This window comes from Trachurus japonicus, chromosome 1 (assembly GCF_045865225.1).
Source record: "Trachurus japonicus isolate A0001 chromosome 1, Traja_1.0".
Lineage (NCBI taxonomy): Eukaryota > Metazoa > Chordata > Actinopteri > Carangiformes > Carangidae > Trachurus > Trachurus japonicus.
Window position 1 is genome coordinate 28,913,775 of NC_140907.1, and position 22,891 is coordinate 28,936,665.

At 41.2% G+C, this 22,891-nt stretch overlaps 3 protein-coding genes across 3 annotated transcripts in view; all 3 read right to left on the bottom strand.

The window, feature by feature from the left end:
• trip10b (thyroid hormone receptor interactor 10b) overlaps positions 1 to 22,891 on the bottom strand; it is a 164,050-nt gene that overhangs the window by 110,690 nt on the left and 30,469 nt on the right. The gene's annotated exons all lie outside the window — the stretch shown is intronic.
• On the bottom strand, positions 1,440 to 6,628 carry LOC146992145 (microfibril-associated glycoprotein 4-like). Its single transcript, XM_085789404.1, has 5 exons — positions 6,617 to 6,628; positions 3,132 to 3,347; positions 2,614 to 2,710; positions 2,174 to 2,341; positions 1,440 to 1,708 (listed from the first exon to the last, which is right to left on the bottom strand). The coding sequence occupies exons 1-5, from the start codon at positions 6,626 to 6,628 to the stop codon at positions 1,440 to 1,442; spliced, it is 762 nt and encodes a 253-aa protein (XP_085645530.1).
• Positions 8,500 to 22,753, bottom strand: LOC146992146 (microfibril-associated glycoprotein 4-like). Its single transcript, XM_085789415.1, has 7 exons — positions 22,726 to 22,753; positions 20,051 to 20,227; positions 12,746 to 12,846; positions 11,760 to 11,975; positions 11,239 to 11,339; positions 9,529 to 9,695; positions 8,500 to 9,063 (listed from the first exon to the last, which is right to left on the bottom strand). Exons 1-7 carry the CDS (start codon positions 22,751 to 22,753, stop codon positions 8,795 to 8,797), a joined length of 1,059 nt encoding a protein of 352 aa, XP_085645541.1. The 3' UTR covers positions 8,500 to 8,794.

Genomic DNA, 22,891 nt, shown 5'->3' on the forward strand with positions numbered 1-22,891 from the left:
GGGGGAGTCAAGGTCGGGCAATGTAGATAACGGCCACCGGCAAGATAGAGTGGTGCCAAAGACGCTGAACTTGGGTGAACTCGCTACGTGGCAAAATGTGATACAGTCGCCGTGTAGGGTGGAGATTATGTTGATGAAAGATCGCAACATGACATCTGGACAAATCACAGGGCGTACACTGGGGAAGAAGTGTCATGTTCACCTCTCATTTTAATAAGAAGGCAGGGCTTTTACAGTACAGTATAAAAACAAAGTCACAGAGATAAGAAGTTTAGTCTGGTCCGGGACAGGCTCGGGTTTATGTCCATTTTTTGGGTGTAAACTCTAATGCACTGAACTTCGTCTCCGTCTTCTAATCATTTTTGTGAAGTTTTATTGACGCTTTGATGAGTATTTTTCTGACTTTTTGAACACTTTTGGATACTTTCATTTGTATTATTGAATGCGGGAAATAAAGATCCTCGATCACAACTGGCCCTGTTTTGGATCCTAACTTTTTCTCCAACAGTGAATGAGGAGGAGGAAGAGGAGAAGGTTGAGGAGGAGCAGGGTCGGGAAATTATTATTAGTTTTATTTTGAACTTTACAGCTTGAGGTGGAAAATTGACTTGTTACAGCAGCAGATGAAAAACAACAAAGGTAAAAAATAAAATATTTAAAAGAGACATTGTAGCCTAAAGTTTAGAAGTATATTACTGATACCAAACATTGGACAGATATTCATGGTTCCCAGATGTCAAATCATTATAATTTTAATCCTTTAGTGCCACTATGAAGTTAGTGTTGTGAACTTTAGACACATGATCCAAACAGGATGAACTGTGATGACTCTGATGATCACATGACTTCTCCTCTAGCACCATCATCTGCTCAATTTTTTTCATTTATCCAACACTCCATTTCAGCCTCATCTTTATTTGTATTTAGTGCTTAATAGCATGTATACTGCCTGTTGAGGCAAACAGAGGGAAAAAAAGGATCAGTTGAGAAAAATAGAGGAAAAATAGAACTCCTTATAAATAACAGTGAGATCATTTTCTACACTTTGGAATAAAACTGATACTAAAAAATGACAACATTTAAGTTAAAACAATCAAGTGTATTTATTTGATAATCACTCAGATCAGCATCAATCAAACAATAATCACTAAATACAATTTTTGATATGAAAAAAATCAGGAAACTGAATTTAAATATATCAGGTATAAAAAAATATATATAGGGAGCAAGTGCATGCACCTGTTGACCGGAGTTATCATGTCTGACAGGAATTTTGAAACAAGTTGACGAATAAGAAAGAAAACAATGAAAGATTTTATGATCATTTTGATTCAGAGGTTATTGTTGGCATTAAGTCCAGTCGGACCAGTGATTATATGCCCGAACATCCCAGCTCTCCAGCCTTGATGGAGGGCGTGATGATCTCATTGCTGATCAGATCAATAAGTGCATGGATACTTAGCAACTGATCTGATTTTCATGGTGATGGTCTTCAGGGAGTAGTTCCTGCCTTTCCATGCGGACCATTCAATTGAGACATATTCATACTTGACACCATCAGGTGCGTACAGGCCGTTGGGGTTTGCGTCGTGGCAGTTGCTGTACCAGAATCCACCAAGAAAATGCTGAGCACAGTTTTTATCCCACACATCCTGGTCTTTGTCATAGGTGGTGAACTTCATGGAGTTAGCGAATGGTAAACTGTTCCCTAGAAACAACAGAATCAAAAAACTTATGCACACCCACAAGGGCAGACAGGTGCGAAGGAGAAGACCAGCACGGTCAAACAATTAGATCAACAACGGCACAACATTTTGGTATGCAGTGTATACGAAAAACATTGAAAAACGGCGGTACGAAACGTTGTGCTCCTGCTTTCATTAAAACGACTATGCAAGTTAAGACAGTGTGCAGGAGTTGTTTTTGATCTAATTTGTGACGGGGAAAAAAACTCCCTATTCCAGTTAAAAGAAATTTGTAAAGTGAAATCACTGAAACTGCCAATTTTTTCTGTTTTCTCAAATAATTTTTACAGAATTCACAAAAATCATATTTTTTTGTAGGCTGTTGACAGGCTAAAAAAAAAGGCATTGTAACATTCAGCCTTCACCCGGCTCATTGTTGAATACCTAAAAGTAAGAAAAGGAAACATTTCCACTGAAGTGACCCTCACCTGCCGTTCCTCCTGTGAAGCCGCCCAGATCCAGCTGATATCCTTCCCTCTCAGAGTCGACGAAGAAAGACGAATACTGAGCAAAGGCCTCCCCTCCCTCAAAGTCCTCCATGTCCACCCGCAGCTCGTTCTTCTTCCTCATCGTCAGCAGGAAGATGTTGTCCAGACCTGAGGAGACACACACACACACAGCTCTGATTACACTCTTGCACCAAGGCTATGATATTTTAATTTATTCATTTCTAAACATGTGTTCACCAGCCACTCACTGACTGTCTGACTGACATGTGCTGCTGCAGGATGTGCAGAGCTTCTTTTGTTTTTTTCCTTATTTATTTGGTAAAAGCCGCTGCCTTTAGTGACTGAAAAAACAATGTAACAAGACCATATTTAATCCACAGATACTATAATATACCTGTAATTCTCCCTCTAGGACTCACCCAGCCAATGGTCCCCTGCTACATTCCCAAATCCACTCTTATATTTATCCCATGGCCTGAAGAAGTTTTCACTCCCATCCAACCTCCTCTGAAAGACCTGAAAGAGAGAATTACAACAGTCAACTTAAACAAAGCCGTATAGATTTAATTAGTAGGACTTAAAATCACCTCATAACATCAAAAAACTAAAGCATTTAGACTCAACACTGTGCTCTTTCATGTTGTATTGGTTTGTCTGTAACTGCTGATAATTGCCCGTTGTAAATCAAGAGACTCCTGAGCATCTGAACAAACTGTTGCAGTGATGCAACATGGACAAACTTTTGCAGACTTGATGTGAGAAATAAGATGATAATACTCAGTATATTAAAACATTATATCAGTAACATATCAAGTCTCAAAAGAAACAGGTCAAAATATTTGTTGAAAACTGCAGCGATTTTTTTATTATTAGTGACATTTTCTGTTGAATTAAAGGTTTTTAAATCATTTTCAAATTGTCTGATTAGTGTACTGACGGTCCATCTGCCCCCGTCAGTGTCCATGTCACAGAGGACGTGCAGGGGTGAGGTGGGGCCTCCTGGGAAGATGGTGTACACCCCACTGGTGCTGGTGTTGTCATGGCGATACACGTCATCACAGTCAATGGGCAGGTAGCTCTGGTCCGATGCCACCGAAACCAACAGCCCCACTGACAGTGTTACCTGGGTAGATAATAATAATATGATAATGAACTTTATTTACTACTTTAATTTAGGGGTTCAGCATTATGTGTGATCCACAATTAGACTCGCATTATGTGGATATACATGGCTCTCAGCTGGATCTAACTTCGTCGGAACAACTTGTAAAGACGCCAAAGTTATCTGGGTGAGTAAATGATCGTATTTTATGCTAGAAATTATGTCCAGATAAACGGTAATTCCCCTTTAAAGCAATGGTCTACGATTTGAAAGATTGATCATTATTATTAATGTCAGATGGTGATTATGGCCCTATAGTACGACCTACACAATGTAAAGAGAAAAAGGAGCGAAAAAAATCCATTTTCTCTCGTGGCTGCAGGCTTCCAGAGAAATTGACCAATAGGAGCCATGCAACCCGGACGGCTCCTATTGGTCAATTTCTCTCCCGTTCCCTCCATCCAATCGCCTTGGCTCCCCTGCTTCTTGTTGTCCCGATTCAACCCGCCTCGTCCCCACCCCCTTCCGCTGAGAAACTACAAGTGGTTTGTAACCGCCCTGAGCAGCTCAGCCGCAGACACATGAACCCATAAATTCAGCGCCTGCTGGCCCCCCACCCCCGGCCGGTCTGCTGCTGAAATCCCCACTAGGATTCCGGTGTAACGTCGAGACTCCCTGATCCTCTCCCGGACACACAGCGCCCTGTGTGAGCTCTGTTCACACAGCACACCGCGGCTCCGTTGAGCTCCAGACCCCGAGTCTTCCTGCTTCTCTCCCCGTTACACAGCGCCCTGTGCTGGGCCACCCGGCGTGACCAGTCTGCCTCCAGCCCTGGAGCCTTCCTCGGCGCCGGCGGTCCCGTTGCCGCCACCAGTTAGGCTACCGATAATTAGTGGCGCCGAGGAAGGCTCCAGAGCTGGAGGGAGAGAGGAGCAGGGAGACTTGGGGCCTGTCCCAATATGCACACTCGATCACACTTACACACTTGGGCGCTTGGCGTGCGCGTTCATGTTCTTAGTGTCAGTGCGCAAGTGTGTCCCATTTCTCCAATGACTGAAAGTGCAGCGCGCTTGATTTGCACTTTACCCACACTTATGGTAAGACCGCATCCGAGCGGTATTTGGCCAAGTATAAATCCCACAATGCACCACGGTGAAGTCCGCCGTCACCGGCAGCCACAAGCCCGTTTAGGAATTAATCTCAATAAAATGAAATTAACTTTCTATCTCATAATTATGACTTTTTGATGTCATATTTTATATTCATCATGCTCTGTTCATGTTTTTATTTTTTCGTTTTTCTTGTTTGTTTTATTTACTTACGGAGTTGGGCTTAGCCTACACATTTATGATCTGAATCTTGCGCATAGAGACACTTTTGGAGAAGATGAGACTGTGATCCAGCAGCACTGTTTATTAAAACTGTTGCTGTGCTGTGTGTGTGAGTGTGTCGTCTAGTTGTGTTACTGTGCGCAATGGCACAGGCTGCACTTGTCAATTGTGTCCCGATTGCTTTTAAATCTCCCCCCACACGGTTGGCCACTTAATCCATGCTTGTACATATGTAAATATACGTTCCGCCGGCAAAACGTCACCAAAGTGTGTGCGTAGGCAAGCGCACTGAGCCAAGTGTGGAGGAATGGGACAGCCCCTTGGGGTCTGGAGCTCAGTTGAGCCGCGGTGTGCAGTGTGCAGAGCGACCCCGTTTATGTTCAAAAGGCGCCAAGCTTGGTTTCTGTTGGCAGGCTTGTTGCTCTTAGAGCACTGTAAAAGAGAGTAAAGACACCACCATTGACTCCCGTGGTAAGGGTTTTGCGCCCCGAGTGGCAGGATATGGGTATTGCAAAAGCGCCCAGAAAAGTCATTCACTCCAAGATTTGTCAGTTCTTGGGCGCTTTTGCAATACCCATATTCCGCCACCAAGAGGCGCTTCCATTGAACCAATGCGTGTCGTTACTCTCTTTTCCAGTGCTCCGAGGGGAGGGCCATATGAGCTCGGAGGGGAGGGGGGTGCTTTTTTCAAACGTCTTTCAGATCGAAGACCATAGGGTTCATACATTTGATAATCATTAGCTCACAGTTAAGTCTTAGTCAAGATCATCAGTTTATTATCAATCACGTTTATTTGTCCCCAAGGGGGCGATTACTTTGCAGAAGCAGGAGCACACGAGACAAAATATACAAAACACATGGCATAATAAAATTGCAATAGTTACAACTACAATTACAGATAGCACAGACCCAAGATCAGTTAGGAGGGAAGGCTGTTTCACCCCGACTACCTTTTCCTCATGGCATTTAGAAGAACAGCGGAAGGTACAAAGGAGTGTTTATATCTGTTTGTCTTTGCAAATGGGAGTCTAAGGAGTGAACCTGATGGTAAGAACTGAAACTGTTTATGTAGGGGATGAGAGCAGTCGGACAAGATGGAGCTTGCTTTCTTAATCAGCTGTTTGTTGTAGAGTTCTTGTAAAGGTTGTTGTGCAGACCCGATGATTTAACTGCTGACACTGACAACCTTGTTAAATAGGTTTCTGTCTTTAACTTTCAGTTAAAGTCATTTATTGGCCCTCTGTTTTTTGACTCCTGGTGCAGATTTCTCCTTTGTCTCACATCATCTTCTTTTTTTTCTAACCATGTTCCTTCTTTCTTCTCTGCCCTCCCCTTGCTCTCTCGTATTCAGGACATCGCTGATGTACAATGTTGTTAGTGATCCATGTTTTCACAACTGAGGACTTTACCCTGTGTGCCATGACACTGTGTGGACAAGTAAATATTGACTCAATAACCTTTACTCCATTGCAGTTATGTTTGACCACAAGTGTTTCTACCCATCATGAAGTTGTGTGCTTTGTCCACCTCTGATAAAAGTTCAACTTCTTCTCAAGTGGACGAGATTCAACTAGTGATAAATATTACAACAACCTTTGACATCATGCTGACATCCACAGAGAGCAGTCCTGGACTGAATTAATGGTTGCAGTTGATTACAAATTCTACAATAAATTAATTTACAAATTATGTTAAATATAGTGAAAAACTAGCTGATCACAAGTTACCATGGTGATGTCACTTAAAATGTGTTGCTTTGTGTGACCACTGGGTCCAAACCTGAAAATACTCAGTTAACTGTGGTAGATCAGTGTGAAAACTGAAAATATTTGCAAAACAAACATTAATCATTTTATATTTCAGATAAACTTTCTACTGATTGAGTAATTTGCATTTCCATCAGGATGAAACAGAAACTACCTACACAAAAACAGATAGACACAATATTTAGTGTAAATTAAATGTGAGAGAGTCAGCTGCTCAACTTACCCAAAGACCCATGTCGCTGTCGCAGAGGTGAAGAGAAAAACTCTGAAAGGTTGGAGACTCGAAAGTGGAGATGTCTGCTGTGGTCCTGTTTTTATACAGGTTATGTTGGGTTAAAAAAAAAAGGAAAAGCATGATAGAGAAGGAAGAGGTGAGTGTGAAGCGTGGGAAAGCTCTGTTAAGTTCGCGTGTGCAGCCACCTGCAGGGGGAGTGAAGGTCGGGCAACGTAGATAACGGCAACTTGCAAAATAAAGTGTAGCAATAACATATAAACAATTTGCCAACAACCATATATGAAGGAGACAGATCTGTTAACTGTAAAACTTATAGTATTCATCTTTGTGGTTAAATACATTGACAATTTAAGTTGAGCACTTACTGAGGATTTGTAGTATTTTTAATGCTTCCACTTATGAGTTGCAACTAAATGCGGTCTGACTCATATAATACATACTCTAGTTTCTGATCTTAAGTATACAACTGATTCTGTTAAACACAACGATAATTTGCTAAAAACTTCTACTTGTTCTGACCTTCTGAAACTCTTTACCGACTTATTGTCTTGTCATTAATGACTTTAACTTTCAAGTCTCACAGGGGGGGATGTTGCGTAAAATTTAAAAGTTCTGAGAAGGTGAGGTGAGATGAGTGCAGAGCGTGGGAAAGCACCGTTAAGTTTGCGTGTGCAGCCACCTGCAGGGGGAGTCAAGGTCGGGCAATGTAGATAACGGCCACCGGCAAGATAGAGTTGTGCCAAAGACGCTGAACTTGGGTGAACTCTCTACGTGGCAAAATGTGATACAGTCGCCGTAGAGGGTGGAGATTATGTTGATGAAAGATCGCAACATGACATCTGGACAAATCACAGGGCGTACACTGGGGAAGAAGTGTCATGTTCACCTCTCATTTTAACAAGAAGGCAGGGCTTTTACAGTACAGTATAAAAACAAAGTCACAGAGAGAAGAAGTTTAGTCTGGTCCGGGACAGGCTCGGCTTTATGTCCATTTTTTTGGGGTGTAAACTCTAATGCACCGAACTTCGTCTCCATCTTTTCTAATCATTTTTGTGAAGTTATATTGACGCTTTGATGAGTACTTTTCTGACTTTTTGAACACTTTTGGATACTTTCATTTGTATCATTAAAGGTGGAAAATAAAGATCCTCGATCACAACTGGCCCTTTGTTTTGGATCCTAATTTTTTTTCCAACAGTGAATGAGGAGGAGGAAGAGGAGAAGGTTGAGGAGGAGCAGGGTCGGGAAATTATTATTAGTTTTATTTTGAACATACAGCTTGAGGTGGAAAATTTACTTGTTACAGCAGCAGATGAAAAACAACAAAGGTAAAAAATAAAATATTTAAAAGAGACATTGTAGCCTAAAGTTTAGAAGTATATTACTGATACCAAACATTGGACAGATATTCATGGTTCCCAGATGTCAAATCATTATAATTTTAATCCTTTAGTGCCACTATGAAGTTAGTGTTGTGAACTTTAGACACATGATCCAAACAGGATAAACTGTGATGACTCTGATGATCACATGACTTCTCCTCCAGCACCATCATCTGCTCAAATTTTTTCATTTATCCAACACTCCAGTTCATGACTTGAGAAACTAAATATGTTCCCATCAGCCTCATCTTTATTTGTATTTAGTGCTTAATAGCATGTATACTGCCAGTTGAGGCAAACAGAGGGGAAAAAAGGATCAGTTGAGAAAAATAGAGGAAAAATAGAACTCCTTATAAATAACAGTGAGATCATTTTCTACACTTTGGAATAAAACTGATACTAAAAAATGACAACATTGAAGTTAAAACAATCAAGTGTATTTATTTGATAATCACTCAGATCAGCATCAATCAAACAATAATCACTAAATACAATTTTTGATATGAAAAAAATCAGGAAACTGAATTTAAATATATCGGTATAAAAAATATATATATAGGGAGCAAGTGCATGCACCTGTTGACCGGAGTTATCATGTCTGACAGGAATTTTGAAACAAGTTGACGAATAAGAAAGAAAACAATGAAAGATTTTATGATCATTTTGATTCAGAGGTTATTGTTGCCATTAAGTCCAGTCGGACTAGTGATTATATGCCCGAACATCCCAGCTCTCCAACCCTGATGGAGGGCGTGATTATCTCATTGATCTACAGCTGATCAGATCAATAAGTGCATGGATACTTAGCAACTGATCTGATTTTCATGGTGATGGTCTTCAGGGAGTAGTTCCTGCCTTTCCATGCGGACCATTCAATTGAGACATATTCATACTTGACACCATCAGGTGCGTACAGGCCGTTGGGGTTTGCGTCGTGGCAGTTGCTGTACCAGAATCCACCAAGAAAATGCTGAGCACAGTTTTTATCCCACACATCCTGGTCTTTGTCATAGGTGGTGAACTTCATGGAGTTAGCGAATGGTAAACTGTTCCCTAGAAACAACAGAATCAAAAAACTTATGCACACCCACAAGGCCAGACAGGTGCGAAGGAGAAGACCAGCACGGTCAAACAATTAGATCAACAACGGCACAACATTTTGGTATGCAGTGTATACGAAAAACATTGAAAAACGGCGGTACGAAACGTTGTGCTCCTGCTTTCATTAAAACGACTATGCAAGTTAAGACAGTGTGCAGGAGTTGTTTTTGATCTAATTTGTAACGGGGAAAAAACCTCCCTATTCCAGTTAAAAGAAATTTGTAAAGTGAAATCACTGAAACTGCCAATTTTTTCTGTTTTCTCAAATTTTTTTTACAGAATTCACAAAAATCATATTTTTTTGTAGGCTGTTGACAGGCTAAAAAAAAAGGCATTGTAACATTCAGCCTTCACCCGGCTCATTGTTGAATACCTAAAAGTAAGAAAAGGAAACATTTCCACTGAAGTGACCCTCACCTGCCGTTCCTCCTGTGAAGCCGCCCAGATCCAGCTGATATCCTTCCCTCTCAGAGTCGACGAAGAAAGAGGAATACTGAGCAAAGGCCTCCCCTCCCTCAAAGTCCTCCATGTCCACCCGCAGCTCGTTCTTCTTCCTCATGGTCAGCAGGAAGATGTTGTCCACACTCTAACAAATGATGTGCTGGCTCAACGTAAAAAAATTGAGGTAACAATTTCCATGGATATTTTTAAGTTATTTCAACTTAGCTAGTATTAAGTACATGCCACAAGACTTCTCTAGTTAGGCCAACTTAATTACTTAAGTACAAGCAACATGATTTCCCTTGTCCTCTACAAGCTTATTTAAGTCAAACCAACCTAATTTTAATTGTGTTAAAATTACCCCTTTTAGTTTAGTTTAACTTATTTATTTTCGTTTCATTCTACTCAGAAATGTCCATGGAAATTGTTACCTCAATTTCTTTTAGTAGTAAGAACTTATTTATCTAAGTCAGAATATATCACACATTGAACTTTCAGTTTGATCTAACTGTTTATTCAAAGACAAGTCAGCATCTCACTCTACAGCAACAGGACTGAGTGTATATGATATATAAAAAAAGTAGCATTCATAAAATAAATTAAGAAACTTACAATATAAAATAGCCCTTTAAAACAGTCTTTTGAACAGTCTGAACATTTTGACAGTCATACTCTTGAGTCTGATTTTCCCCATGAATGTTGACTCCAGGGCAGACAGTGGTGATCTGTCTTAATTCTTGGTTTATCTAAATAAAAAGAAAAGGCACAAATAAGTACAACATGCTAATAATTTGCACACAAACTACTGCAAAGAAATGGCAGTGCACACTCATGCTATTCTAACAACTAGCTTATAACTAGTCCTGTGGCATCTCAACAATATTTGTTTGACAACTGCTGACAGAGAAACAGCATCTAGTGGTGAAAAACGAATTCTTGTAGCCTACTAACTGTACTGATAGCTGTTGTGAATAAAACGAGTCAAGATTGTACTCACCAAGCTGTAAAGTTTGCAAATGGGTGTCTCCAACTCTGTGCTCTGGTCACTGGTGTCTTTCCAATCCTGTGCTTCCAACAGGCATGCCGCATGGTTCGCACTAAACATGTACTAGCAGTTAGCCTGTACTCAACTTCTAACAAAATACAGACACAGATTTTTAAGTTGTGCTAACTGAATACACCTCTATGTTAAGTTAAGGCAGAAATATCTGTTCAAAATTCATGTATTATTGAGATACGACAATTTTATTTATTTTCATTTAGACCAACTTATCAAATTAAGTTATCAACTCATTATAATGTATATGCATAACAAACTTAATTTTTTAAGCAGAAAAAGCTCTTGATTTTGAGCTATACAAACTAACCCCATGAATCACTTTTTAGAGTGCAGACCTGAGGAGACACACACACACACAGACACACACACACACACACACAGCTCTGATTACACTCTTCCACCAAGGCTATGATACTTTAATTTATTCATTTCTAAACATGTGTTCACCAGCCACTCACTGACTGTCTGACTGACATGTGCTGCTGCAGGATGTGCAGAGCTTCTTTTAGTTTTTTTTCTTATTTATTTGGTAAAAGCCGCTGCCTTTAGTGACTGAAAAAACAATGTAACAAGACCATATTTAATCCACAGATACTATAATGTACCTGTAATTCTCCCTCTAGGACTCACCCAGCCAGTGCTCCCCTGCTACATTCCCAAATCCACTCTTATATTTATCCCATGGCCTGAAGAAGTTTTCACTCCCATCCAACCTCCTCTGAAAGACCTGAAAGAGAGAATTACAACAGTCAACTAAAACAAAGCTGTATAGATTTAATTAGTAGGACTTAAAATCACCTCATATCATCAAAAAACTAAAGCATTTAGACTCAACACTGTGCTCTTTCATGTTTTATTGGTTTGTCTGTAACTGCTGATAATTGCCCGTTGTAAATCAAGAGACTCCTGAGCATCTGAACAAACTGTTGCGGTGATGCAACATGGACAAACTTTTGCAGACTTGATGTGAGAAATCAGATGATAATACTCAGTATATTAAAACATTATATCAGTAACATATCAAGTCTCAAAAGAAACAGGTCAAAATATTTGTTGAAAACTGCAGCGATTTTTTATTATTAGTGACATTTTCTGTTGAATTAAAGGTTTTTAAATCATTTTCAAATTGTCTGATTAGTGTACTGACGGTCCATCTGCCCCCGTCAGTGTCCATGTCACAGAGGACGTGCAGGGGTGAGGTGGGGCCTCCTGGGAAGATGGTGTACACCCCACTGGAGCTGGTGTTGTCATGGCGATACACGTCATCACAGTCAATGGGCAGGTAGCTCTGGTCCGATGCCACCGAAACCAACAGCCCCACTAACAGTGTTACCTGGGTAGATAATAATAATATGATAATGAACTTTATTTACTACTTTAATTTAGGGGTTCAGCATTATGTGTGATCCACAATTAGACTCGCATTATGTGGATATACATGGCTCTCAGCTGGATCTAACTTTGTCGGAACGACTTGTAAAGACGCCAAAGTTATCTGGGTGAGTAAATGATCGTATTTTATGCTAGAAATTATGTCCAGATTGTAATAAACGGTAATTCCCCTTTAAAGCAATGGTCTACGATTTGAAAGATTGATCATTATTATTAATGTCAGATGGTGATTATGGCCCTATAGTACGACCTACACAATGTAAAGAGAAAAAGGAGCGAAAAAAATCCATTTTCTCTCGTGGCTGCAGGCTTCCAGAGAAATTGACCAATAGGAGCCATGCAACCCGGACGGCTCCTATTGGTCAATTTCCCTCCCGTTCCCTCCATCCAATCGCCTTGGCTCCCCTGCTTCTTGTTGTCCTGATTCAACCCGCCTCGTCCCCACCCCCTTCCGCTGAGAAACTACAAGTGGTTTGTAACCGCCCTGAGCAGCTCAGCCGCAGACACATGAACCCATAAATTCAGCGCCTGCTGGCCCCCCACCCCCGGCCGGTCTGCTGCTGAAATCCCCACTAGGATTCCGGTGTAACGTCGAGACTCCCTGATCCTCTCCCGGACACACAGCGCCCTGTGTGAGCTCTGTTCACACAGCACACCGCGGCTCCGTTGAGCTCCAGACCCCGAGTCTTCCTGCTTCTCTCCCCGTTACACAGCGCCCTGTGCTGGGCCACCCGGCGTGACCAGTCTGCCTCCAGCCCTGGAGCCTTCCTCGGCGCCGGCGGTCCCGTTGCCGCCACCAGTTAGGCTACCGATAATTAGTGGCGCCGAGGAAGGCTCCAGAGCTGGAGGGAGAGAGGAGCAGGGAGACTTGGGGCCTGTCCCAATATGCACACTCGATCACACTTACACACTTGGGCGCTTGGCGTGCGCGTTCATGTTCTTAGTGTCAGTGCGCAAGTGTGTCCCATTTCTCCAATGACTGAAAGTGCAGCGCGCTTGATTTGCACTTTACCCACACTTATGGTAAGACCGCATCCGAGCGGTATTTGGCCAAGTATAAATCCCACAATGCACCACGGTGAAGTCCGCCGTCACCGGCAGCCACAAGCCCGTTTAGGAATTAATCTCAATAAAATGAAATTAACTTTCTATCTCATAATTATGACTTTTTGATGTCATATTTTATATTCATCATGCTCTGTTCATGTTTTTATTTTTTCGTTTTTCTCGTTTGTTTTATTTACTTACGGAGTTGGGCTTAGCCTACACATTTATGATCTGAATCTTGCGCATAGAGACACTTTTGGAGTAGATGAGACTGTGATCCAGCAGCACTGTTTATTAAAACTGTTGCTGTGCTGTGTGTGTGTGAGTGTGTCGTCTAGTTGTGTTACTGTGCGCAACGGCACAGGCTGCACATGTCAAGTGTGTCCCGATTGCTTTTAAATCTCCCCCCACACGGTTGGCCACTTAATCCATGCTTGTACATATGTAAATATACGTTCCGCCGGCAAAACGTCACCAAAGTGTGTGCGTAAGCAAGCGCACTGAGCCAAGTGTGGAGGAATGGGACAGCCCCTTGGGGTCTGGAGCTCAGTTGAGCCGCGGTGTGCAGTGTGCAGAGCGACCCCGTTTATGTTCAAAAGGCGCCAAGCTTGGTTTCTGTTGGCAGGCTTGTTGCTCTTAGAGCACTGTAAAAGAGAGTAAAGACACCACCATTGACTCCCGTGGTAAGGGTTTTGCGCCCCGAGTGGCAGGATATGGGTATTGCAAAAGCGCCCAGAAAGTCATTCACTCCAATGTATGTGTGTTGCCCACTGGCTTGTAAATTGATGAAAACGGCCGTGTTTTTGTTTTTAGGTGTCTTGGTCATATCAAATTATATTTAGAATTTGTTTATTACAAAATGTAGATTGAAACATTAATGTAGACAACTTTTTGTTTTTTACTCGCCTATGTGTTAATGTTTATCTGTAAATGGTCCTCAATGACGCTATTAACGTGGGTGATCTATAAATGTCCTTAAATTATGTCAGTTCTTGGGCGCTTTTGCAATGCCCACATTCCTCCACCAAGAGGAGCTTCCATTGAACCAATGCGTGTCGTTAGGCTACTCTCTTTTCCAGTGCTCCGAGGGGAGGGCCTTACGAGCTCGGAGGGGAGGGGGGTGCTTTTTTCAAACGTCTTTCAGATCGAAGACCATAGGGTTCATACATTTGATAATCATTAGCTCACAGTTAAGTCTTAGTCAAGATCATCAGTTTATTATCAATCACGTTTATTTGTCCCCAAGGGGGCGATTACTTTGCAGAAGCAGGAGCACACGAGACAAAATATACAAAACACATGGCATAATAAAATTGCAATAGTTACAACTACAATTACAGATAGCACAGACCCAAGATCAGTTAGGAGGGAAGGCTGTTTCACCCCGACTACCTTTTCCTCATGGCATTTAGAAGAACAGCGGAAGGTACAAAGGAGTGTTTATATCTGTTTGTCTTTGCAAATGGGAGTCTAAGGAGTGAACCTGATGGTAAGAACTGAAACTGTTTATGTAGGGGATGAGAGCAGTCGGACAAGATGGAGCTTGCTTTCTTAATCAGCTGTTTGTTGTAGAGTTCTTGTAAAGGTTGTTGTGCAGACCCGATGATTTAACTGCTGACACTGACAACCTTGTTAAATAGGTTTCTGTCTTTAACTTTCAGTTAAAGTCATTTATTGGCCCTCTGTTTTTTGACTCCTGGTGCAGATTTCTCCTTTGTCTCACATCATCTTCTTTTTTTTCTAACCATGTTCCTTCTTTCTTCTCTGCCCTCCCCTTGCTCTCTCGTATTCAGGACATCGCTGATGTACAATGTTGTTAGTGATCCATGTTTTCACAACTGAGGACTTTACCCTGTGTGCCATGACACTGTGTGGACAAGTAAATATTGACTCAATAACCTTTACTCCATTGCAGTTATGTTTGACCACAAGTGTTTCTACCCATCATGAAGTTGTGTGCTTTGTCCACCTGCGATAAAAGTTCAACTTCTTCTCAAGTGGATGAGATTCAACTAGTGATAAATATCACAACAACCTTTGACATCATGCTGACATCCACAGAGAGCAGTCCTGGACTGAATTAATGGTTGCAGTTGATTACAAATTCTACAATAAATTAATTTACAAATTATGTTAAATATAGTGAAAAACTAGCTGATCACAAGTTACCATGGTGATGTCACTTAAAATGTGTTGCTTTGTGTGACCACTGGGTCCAAACCCGAAAATACTCAGTTAACTGTAGATCAGTGTGAAAACTGAAAATATTTGCAAAACAAACATTAATCATTTTATATTTCAGATAAACTTTCTACTGATTGAGTAATTTGCATTTCCATCAGGATGAAACAGAAACTACATACACAAAAACAGATAGACACAATATTTAGTGTAAATTAAATGTGAGAGAGTCAGCTGCTCAACTTACCCAAAGACCCATGTCGCTGTCGCGGAGGTGAAGGGAAAAACTCTGAAAGGTTGGAGTCTCGAAAGTGGAGATGTCTGCCGTGGTCCTGTTTTTATACAGGCTATGTTGGGTAAAAAAAAAGGAAAAGCATGATAGAGAAGGAAGGGGTGAGTGTGAAGCGTGGGAAAGCTCTGTTAAGTTCGCGTGTGCAGCCACCTGCAGGGGGAGTGAAGGTCGGGCAACGTAGATAACGGCAACCTGCAAAATAAAGTGTAGCAACAACATGTAAACAATTTGCCAACAACCACATATGAAGGAGACAAATGTTTAGCCTATCTGTTTACTGTAAAAACTTATAGTATTCATCTTTGTGGTTAAATACATTGACAATTTAAGTTGAGCACTTGTTGAGGATTTTTTGTATTTTTAATGCTTCCACTATTATGGGTTGCAACTAAATGTGGTCTGACTCATATAATACATACTTTTAGTTTTTAGTATTTTTTAATTTCTGATCTTAAGTATACAACTGATTCTGTTAAACACACAACGATAAATTGCTAAAAAACTCCTACTTGTTCTGACCTTCTGAAACTGTTTAGCTACTGAAATGGAAATGTTGCGTAAAAAAAAAGGAAAAGCACAGAGTTCTGAGAACGTATAGAGGTGAGATGAGTGCAAAGCGTGGGAAAGCACCGTAAGTTCTCGTGTGCAGCCACCTGCAGGGGGAGTCAAGGTCGGGCAATGTAGATAACGGCCACCGGCAAGATAGAGTGGTGCCAAAGACGCTGAACTTGGGTGAACTCGCTACGTGGCAAAATGTGATACAGTCGCCGTATAGGGTGGAGATTATGTTGATGAAAGATCGCAACATGACATCTGGACAAATCACAGGGCGTACACTGGGGAAGAAGTGTCATGTTCACCTCTCATTTTAATAAGAAGGCAGGGCTTTTACAGTACAGTATAAAAACAAAGTCACAGAGAGAAAAAGTTTAGTCTGGTCCGGGACAGGCTCGGGTTTATGTCCATTGTTTTGGGTGTAAACTCTAATGCACTGAACTTCGTCTCCGTCTTTTCTAATCATTTTTGTGAAGTTCTATTGACGCTTTGATGAGTATTTTTCTGACTTTTTGAACACTTTTGGATACTTTCATTTGTATCATTTAATGTGGGAAATAAAGTTCCTCGATTACAACTGGCCCTGTTTTGGATCCTAATTTTTTCTCCAACAGTGAATGAGGAGGAGGAAGAGGAGAAGGTTGAGGAGGAGCAGGGTCGGGAAATTATTATTAGATTTATTTTGAAGATACAGCTTGAGGTGGAAAATTGACTTGTTACAGCAGCAGATGAAAAACAGCAAAGGTAAAAAATAAAATTTTTAAGAGACTTTGTAGCCTAAAGTTTAGACTTATATTACCGATACCAAACTTTGGACAAATATTCATAGTTCCCAGATGTCAACTCATTATAATTTTAATCCTTTAGTGCCACTATGAAGTTAGTGTTGTGAACTTTAGACACATGATCCAAACAGGATGAACTGTGATGACTCTGATGATCACATGACTTCTCCTCTAGCACCATCATCTGCTCAAATTTTTCATTTATCCAACACTCCAGTTCATGACTTGCAAAACAAAAGATGTTCCAATCAGTCTCATCTTTATTTGTATTTAGTGGTAATTAGCATGTATGCCAGTTGTGAAAATACAGAGTGAAAAAAGGATCATTTTCTACACTGAGGAATAAAACTGATACTAAAAAATGACAACACTGAAGTTAAAACAATCAAGTGTATTTATTTGATAATCACTCAGATCAGCATCAATCACAAACAATAATCACTAAATACAATTTTTGATAAAGAAGTCAGGAAACTGAATTTAAATGCATCTGGTATAAAAAACATAGGAAGCCAGTGCATGCACCTGTTCAACAGAGTTATGGTAAATGGTAAATGGACTTGCACTTATATAGCGCTTTTCTAGTCTCTTGGACCACTCAAAGCGCTTTACACTGTTGGTCACATTCACCCTTTCACACACATTCACACAGCGCTTGGCAGCACAGAAATCTAACCATTCACACACATTCGTACACCCAATGGACAGGGGGGCAAGTGTGGGTTCAGTGTCTTGCCCAAGGACACTTCGACATGTTGCCAGGAGGAGCCTGGAATCGAACCAAAGAAAAACAAAGAAACTGAATTTCAATACATCAGTGCATGCACCTGTTCAACAGAGTTATCATGTCTGACAGTGATTTTGAAACAAGATGAGTGAGAAAGAAAAAAATAAAACACATTTTATGATCATTTTGATTGAGAGGTTATTGTTGGCATTAAGTCCAGTCGGACTAGTGATTATATGCCCGAACATCCCAGCTCTCCAACCCTGATGGAGGGCGTGATTATCTCATTGATCTACAGCTGATCAGATCAATAAGTGAATGGATACTTAGTGACTGATCTGATTTTCATGGTGATGGTCTTATGGGAGTTATAGCCTTTCCATGTGGACCATAGGATTTGGACACTTTCATATACGACACCATCAGGTGCATTCTCATCTCTCAACTTTCAACTCAACTTTGTTCATATAGCATTTTAAAACAACCACAGTTGAAAACAAAGTGCTGTACATACAGTAGAGACATAAAATAATTAAAGGCAATCAAACAAATAAAACAGACAGTAGAATAGTTGTTTCATTGTTTTTAAAAGCAATTAGAAACAATAAAACAATAAATAAAAGCAAACCATAAAACACTAAAAAGAGCAGAGTTAAAAGCCAGGGAGTAAAAATGGGTTTTAAGACTAGTTTTAAAATGGACAGTGAGGAGACTTGTCTGATGTGCAACGGTAGCTCGTTCCATAATCTTGGAGCAGCAGTGGAGAAAGCTCTGTCCCCTCTGAGCTTCCGTCTGGACCTCGGTACCTCCAGGAGCAGCAGGTCAGCTGACCTGAGGCACCGAGCAGGAGCGTAGGGTTGAAGGAGCTCAGAGAGGGAAGGGGGGCCAGACCATTTAAAGACTTAAAAACAAATAGAATAATCTTAAAATGGACTGTAAAGTGCACCGGCAGCCAGTGGAGGGAGGCCAGGGTGGGAGTTATATGCTCCCTCTTACGTGCTCCAGTTAGGAGGCGAGCGGCTGCATTTTGCACCAGCTGGAGACGTGCGAGGGAGGACTGACTGACTCCAAAACAAAGTGCATTGCAGTAATCCAGCTGAGATGTTATAAAGGCGTGGATCACTGTCTCAAAGTGTTTTAGTGTGAGGAAAGGCTTCACCTTTGCCAGCTGCCTAATCTGAAAGAAGCTGGACTTCACTACAGCACTAATTTACCGATCCAATTTAAAATCACTGTCAACGTGGCCCTAATACTCCATGGTAACAAACTAAAACTGTTTAACACAGTGAAAAACTAGCTGGCTGAACAAAAGTTGATTGTTCCCATGTCACTTAAAATGCATTGCTTTGTGTGACCACTGGGTCCAAACCCCAAAATACTCAGTTAACTGTGGTCAGTGTCAAAGCTGAAAATATTTACATCAGGGTTCTTCAACGTTTTTCAGGCCAAGGACCCCCGACCTGATGGAGAGATGGAGCAGGGACCCCTACTATATTAAGAAATTGTGTATTATATTAAACTGGGCCCAGTGCCACGTAATAAATGTAACTTGTTATTGTGCGTTCACTACTAAGCTATTCAAATAATATACAGGTTTATATATTAATGTTTCTATTTCGTACAGTGAGTAGGGCAGCCATGACTCTGCTATTTATAAACAGACCTTGTTAACTGATACCAATGCTGATATCAACTATGCCTGTCAACTGCATGATAGTCATGCACACAAGCTATTCAAATCGACCTTTTCATATATTTGAAACATAGATTTGGAAACTAAAAGATATAAACGTTGTCTACTCAACCAAAAATTCCACACACACAATGGTTAGTGTAAATTAAATGTGAGAGAATCAGCTGCTCAACTTACCCAAAGACCCATGTCTGTAGGAGCTAAGCTCAAAGTGCTTTTGTGCGAGGAAAGGCTTCACCTTTGCCAGCTGCCTAATCTGAAAGGAGCTGGATTTCACTACAGCACTAATTTGCCGATCCAATTTAAAAGCACTGCCCGTCTTAAAACCCAAGTTTGTGACTGTTGTGACACCATCACTTCTGGGGTTTTTTTCATTAAAATTTAAAAAGTTCAAGGCCATCCAGGCTTTGATGTCTTCAAGTCATGACAGAAGTGGTGTGAGGGAGAAAGCATTTTTTTTCCCTTCAGTGGCACATTTATCAATCAATCAAACTTTATTTATAGAGCACTTTCTTACATAGCCATGTAACACAAAGTGCTTTACACACAGAAAAAAAGAAAAAGAGACAGAAGAAACATAGAAAAAACAATTACAAATAAAGCCCCTCCCACCCTCCATACTACACACGTGCACACGCATACGCACACGCACACACACACTCACATACACACAGACATAACACACCCACATGCATACTCTACTGACACTAGGGAGACATGGCATGACACTGAGGATTGAGGAAGCGCTATCTTTGGGGCCATCCACACTGGGAGGAGTCGCAGGCCGTGCCACAGGGGGCACCAGCGCCCAGGCCCCCTGACCCCGACAGACCACAGCCAGCCGAGCCGAAGGCACCCAGGGACAGCGCCCCCAGCAGCAACCCAGACACAGCTCCCAGCGTGGAAGACCCCCCTGAGGAAACACTGGAGTTAAAGCTAAAACCTAAGAACATAAGATAGGATAAAAACCCTGAAAAAATAAGTAAACAGAGTGAACAGCTTAAAAGGATAAAAATATGTAAGATAATAGATAAAATAATATCAATGATAAGTAGAACAAGTAAAATTATTTAAGATTAATATCATCTTAAAAAACAAGATAGAAGCAAAAACATAAAATAAGATAGAACCACATGAGAACATGAGAAGAAAATAAAATACTAGTTAAAAGCCTGGCTAAAAAGGTGTGTCTTTAACCTTCCTTTAAAAATATCAACTGTCTCTGTGGTCCTGAGGCTCTCCGGGAGGCTGTTCCACAGGTGGGGGCCATAGTAGCTAAATGCCGCCTCACCATGGGTTTTAGTTCTGGGTTTTGGTATGGATAAAAGGCCGGTGCCGGAGGACTTCAGGGTCCGCGAGGATTGTTATGGTAAAAGCAGGTCAGATAAATAAGAGGGCACAAGGCCGTTAAGACATTTAAAAACTAGTAAAAGAATCTTAAAATCGATCCTGAAGCGCACGGGGAGCCAATGCAGCGACTCTAAAACCGGTGTAATATGCGCCCGCCCTCTGGTCCTCGTCAGCACTCGTGCGGATGAGTTTTGTAATAACTGGAGATTTAAAATACTCTTTTTGGGAAGACCAGAGAGCTAGACTATCGTCTGCGTAACAATGAAAATAGATCCAATGCTTTCTCAGGAGGGAGCCCAGGGGCAAGAAATACAAAGAAAACAGCAGCGGTCCTAAAATGGACCCCTGTGGAACCCCATACAACAGTGGAGCAGAGCTGGACTCACAGGGCTTACACTCATGCTGCTCTGGAGTGGTTAAAATCATATCTGGCTGACAGAAGCACCACAAATACCCACTAGGTGGTGTAACCGAGCCACTAAGCTGTTGTGGTCCACAGTGTCAAAGGAAGAATTACGTGGTCACCAGAGTAATTAGCCTGGACGGTGTCATTAAAAACTCTTAATAGAGCTGACTCTGTGCTATACCGAGCTTTCAAGCCGGACTGAAAGACCTCCAGGACATCATGCTCGTCTGAAAACGACTTTAACTGAGCATGAACGACTTTCTCCAAAATTTTTTGAATAAAAGGCAGCTTGGAGATGGGTCTGAAATTGGCCAGCACACTGCGATCAAGGCCAGATTTCTTAAGTAGTGGCTGCACCACTGCATGTTTAAGACAGACTGCTGTTAATGATAGCCAGGACTGACGGCCCTATACTAGGAAAAACCTCTTTAAAGAGACGAGGAGAGACAGCATCACGGGGAGAACCTGAAGGCTTAATGTGGCCAACCACATCTTCTAAAAACGACAGAGACACAGGCTCAAACTTAATAGGAGCTCCAGAACAAGGAACAGAGTCCAATGCAGGAGCTGAGATGAGAGCCCTCGCAGTAGCATTACTTTATTATTATCAATAAAGAAGTGGAGGAAGCTATTGCACATTTTAGGAGATGCCTCCACGCTGACAGGTTGTGAGGCCTTAAGAACAGTGCCAATGGTATTAAATAGCACTCGTGGTTTTTGACGACTGGACTCAATGATATTTGACAGGTATTGTCTACGATCGTTGGGGTTTGTGCTGTGGTGGCCGCCGTACCATAATCCACCAAGATAATACTGAGCACAGTAGGTGGTGAACATGGAACATTCATGAAGTCAGCGAATGAATTTGGAACGAGGAGATAAAAATTGCAGTTAATCCAACTAAAATAAACTAGTTTGTAGTAAAATCAGTGAAGCAGCCAAATCTTTCCATTGTCTACAATTATTTTTACAGAATTCACAAAAATCATGTAGTATTTGAATTAGCCTGTTTGTCAACAGTGTAACATTCAGCCTTCACCCGGCTCATTGTTGAATACCTAAAAGTAAGAAAAGGAAACATTTCCACTGAAGTGACCCTCACCTGCCGCCCAGATCGAGCTGATATCCTTGATATCCTAAAAAAGAGGAGGTGAAGGGAAAAGTGTCTCGAAAGTGGAGATGTCTGCTGTGGTCCTGTTTTTATAGCCGGTCAGCTATTAAAACAATTGTTTTATACAGGCTATATGTATATGTGGAGGAGGAGGAAGAAGAAGAAGAGGAGAAGGATGGAGAGGAGCAGGGTTAGAAAATTATTTTTGTAAAAAAGGAGTGAAGTCCGCACACTGTATCATGCTCCACTAATGTTTATTGTGGAACGATCAACGTTTCGATCACTGTGGATCTTCGTCCTGACAAGTTCATTTTGTTTGTTGGTCCTGCACCTGTAGTGCGTTTGGATGTGCGTGCTCCAGTTTTTAGAAAATTATTTTTAGCTTTGTTTTGAAGTTACTGTAAAGCTTGAGATTGTTTCCGTCATAAATGCAGATAATAAAGGATAAGACAAGACTTTTTATTGATCCCACTGATGGAAATTGACTTATTACAGCAGCAGATGAAAAACAACAAAGGTAAAAAATGAAATACTTAAAAGAGACATTGTAGCCTAAAGTTTAGACTTATATTACCGATATCAATCTTTGGACAGATACTCATGGTTCCCAGATGTCAAATCATAATAACTTTTCCTTGAGTGCCACCATGATGTTGACAGTAGTGTTGTGAACTTTAGACACATGATCCAAACAGGATGAACTGTGATGACTCTGATGATCACATGACTTCTCCTCCAGC